Source organism: Austrofundulus limnaeus, unplaced genomic scaffold, assembly GCF_001266775.1.
Source record: "Austrofundulus limnaeus strain Quisiro unplaced genomic scaffold, Austrofundulus_limnaeus-1.0 Scaffold915, whole genome shotgun sequence".
Taxonomy (NCBI): Eukaryota; Metazoa; Chordata; class Actinopteri; order Cyprinodontiformes; family Rivulidae; genus Austrofundulus; species Austrofundulus limnaeus.
This window is the reverse complement of record NW_013953317.1, coordinates 59,395-61,442: the sequence shown is the minus strand read 5'-3', so window position 1 is coordinate 61,442 and position 2,048 is coordinate 59,395. Positions and strand designations below refer to the sequence as shown.

Genomic DNA, 2,048 nt, shown 5'->3' with positions numbered 1-2,048 from the left:
ATAAAAACATGCCCAAAGCCTTGCTCTGACTCATTCATGCATGTTTGAGAAATCCTGCAGTGTTTTTAGGAAGCCATGCTGAGGAGCAAAACAACAGGTGGGGACCAGAAACACCCCTGGGATGTGTCTTTAAGCCAAACCTCCTCATCACGGAGCACACCTCCCCACCCCACACGCCCCGCCCATGACTCCTGCAGGCTCTCAGCAGTAACAAAGCAAAGTGAAAGTGAAACTTAAATTGTCTGCTGCTCTCAACACTACTTCTCACTTAGTGAAGGCCCTTTCAGATTCAAAATACCTTTGAGGAAATGTATTTTCTGATGCCAAGTAAACTGCACCATAGCGCACACGCGCACTGAACGGGACGGGACAGAAGCAGAAGGTGGTTCTTAAAGAGACAGAGGCCAATTTCAAGGCGTTTAGAAGAGGAAGTGATGAGAAGATGAGTTTATTTTCTATTTAAACATAAAACAGCATTTTAATAACAACTAAAGGTGACATGGATACTTTATTATGGTATAGTATTTAAATATATGCATGAGAAACGCATAATATTGCCCTTTTAAATATTTAGATTTTAATAACCATCTTCAGCATTGTTAGCTGTTGTTTTTGTTGCAGGATATTGACATCACAACAAAAGCTGAGCACCAACAGAAAAGGCTGTGTTCCACCCTGAATTCTTAAATCAATCAGCTGCAACGTGTATAATTTGACTTTTACATTTAGATTTAGGATTTAACATTTATACATAACATTTAATATTTAAAAGTTTACTACATATAGTAAAAATTAGTTAAATGTAAGAACAGTGAGCTAAATAATAAAATGTTAGTGGAAGTTTCAAAGTAGGATTTTACACTCAGAATGTGAGCTAAATAATGAAAATGTGGTAGTGACATTTTATAACTTTTATTTTACACTTGGCGCCCCATACCTACAATCAGCTCAATTTACCTTTCAGCTGCATTTATCCAGTCTGAGTGACAGTTTGATGTCCTTGCTGTAGTGAATCCTGGTATGGTGGAACTGTGAGTTCACGTCTTGCTAATGTTTAGCTTGATGTCACCCATGTAGAGGAGGTGACATATGGTTCCACTTTAAAACCAGTATCCATAGGCACTCCATCTAGTACAGTTTACATCAGTTTTACCATCTTACTTTATGCGAGTCACTTCTTCCAAGATAATGGCCTTATTGGCCCGTGTTTGCCTCATTGTGACCCACAACTGGACTCGACTTGTTTGTCGTCAGTGTCCAGTGCAACGTCAGGTTTCAGGCAGTGACTGACACGATCCACTCAGTGTTGGAGGTGATGTCAGTCACAGTGTGACCGACTGGAGACAGAGCAGCAGCACTGGGCTTTTTCTCTTCTCTTTCAGTCTTACAGGGTCTCAAAATGAGGTATTTTCTTTAATCACTGACTTTTCTTTGATGTATAACAAAACTAACAGTTAACTAATGTGAATGGTGATTCWGCATTTTCACTACTGCATTCTAGTTTCTTATTTTTCTGTATGATTTTTTTGTAATTGTCTATTCTGTATACTTATTATTTTAACCATTCTTACACCAAAGCAGTCAGCTCATTTAGGAGATGAGTGATATAAGATTTAGTTTTAGTAACTTTCATACTTTTTAAAACATTTACCTTTATGTTAAAGTGTTTTGCCAATAGAAATAGATTGAGATGTCTTGATTTTCCTAAAAAAGCATTGTTCTCAACAGCAATCTGCTTTAGAAAATATAAATAACCTTTATTCTCCCTCAGTGGGAAAATTCAGGTGTACCATCAGCGAAGTGAAAGGCAAACCAAAGCATGCAGATTCACTCAAAGGTAAAAATACAAAAACAGAAAATATGAGGAAGAGACTGTACTGTAACTTGTGCTTATTTTAGTTTTTACCTAATGTTCTGCTTCTTCTAGCTTTACCAACTCTGTTTCGTTGCTTTTAGCAGCTTTCAGGAGTTATTCACCAATTGCAAAAAAGGCTGTGTCCAAAACGACAGGCCGGGTCCTCCGGAGGACCCAGACTCCCCGGTCGCGG

The 2,048-nt window shown here is 38.3% G+C and overlaps 1 protein-coding gene across 2 annotated transcripts in view; it reads left to right on the top strand.

Annotated features, from left to right (window-relative positions):
- The first annotated feature begins 1,384 nt into the window (after positions 1 to 1,384).
- LOC106533253 (dihydropyrimidinase-related protein 5) overlaps positions 1,385 to 2,048 on the top strand; it is a 28,091-nt gene continuing 27,427 nt past the window's right edge. For both annotated transcript variants that reach the window (XM_014029492.1, XM_014029493.1), the window contains exons 1-2: positions 1,385 to 1,404; positions 1,772 to 1,837. In XM_014029492.1, the coding sequence (XP_013884946.1) occupies positions 1,400 to 1,404; positions 1,772 to 1,837 (71 nt within the window). In that variant the 5' untranslated portion in view covers positions 1,385 to 1,399. The remainder of the gene's footprint in view (positions 1,405 to 1,771; positions 1,838 to 2,048) is intronic.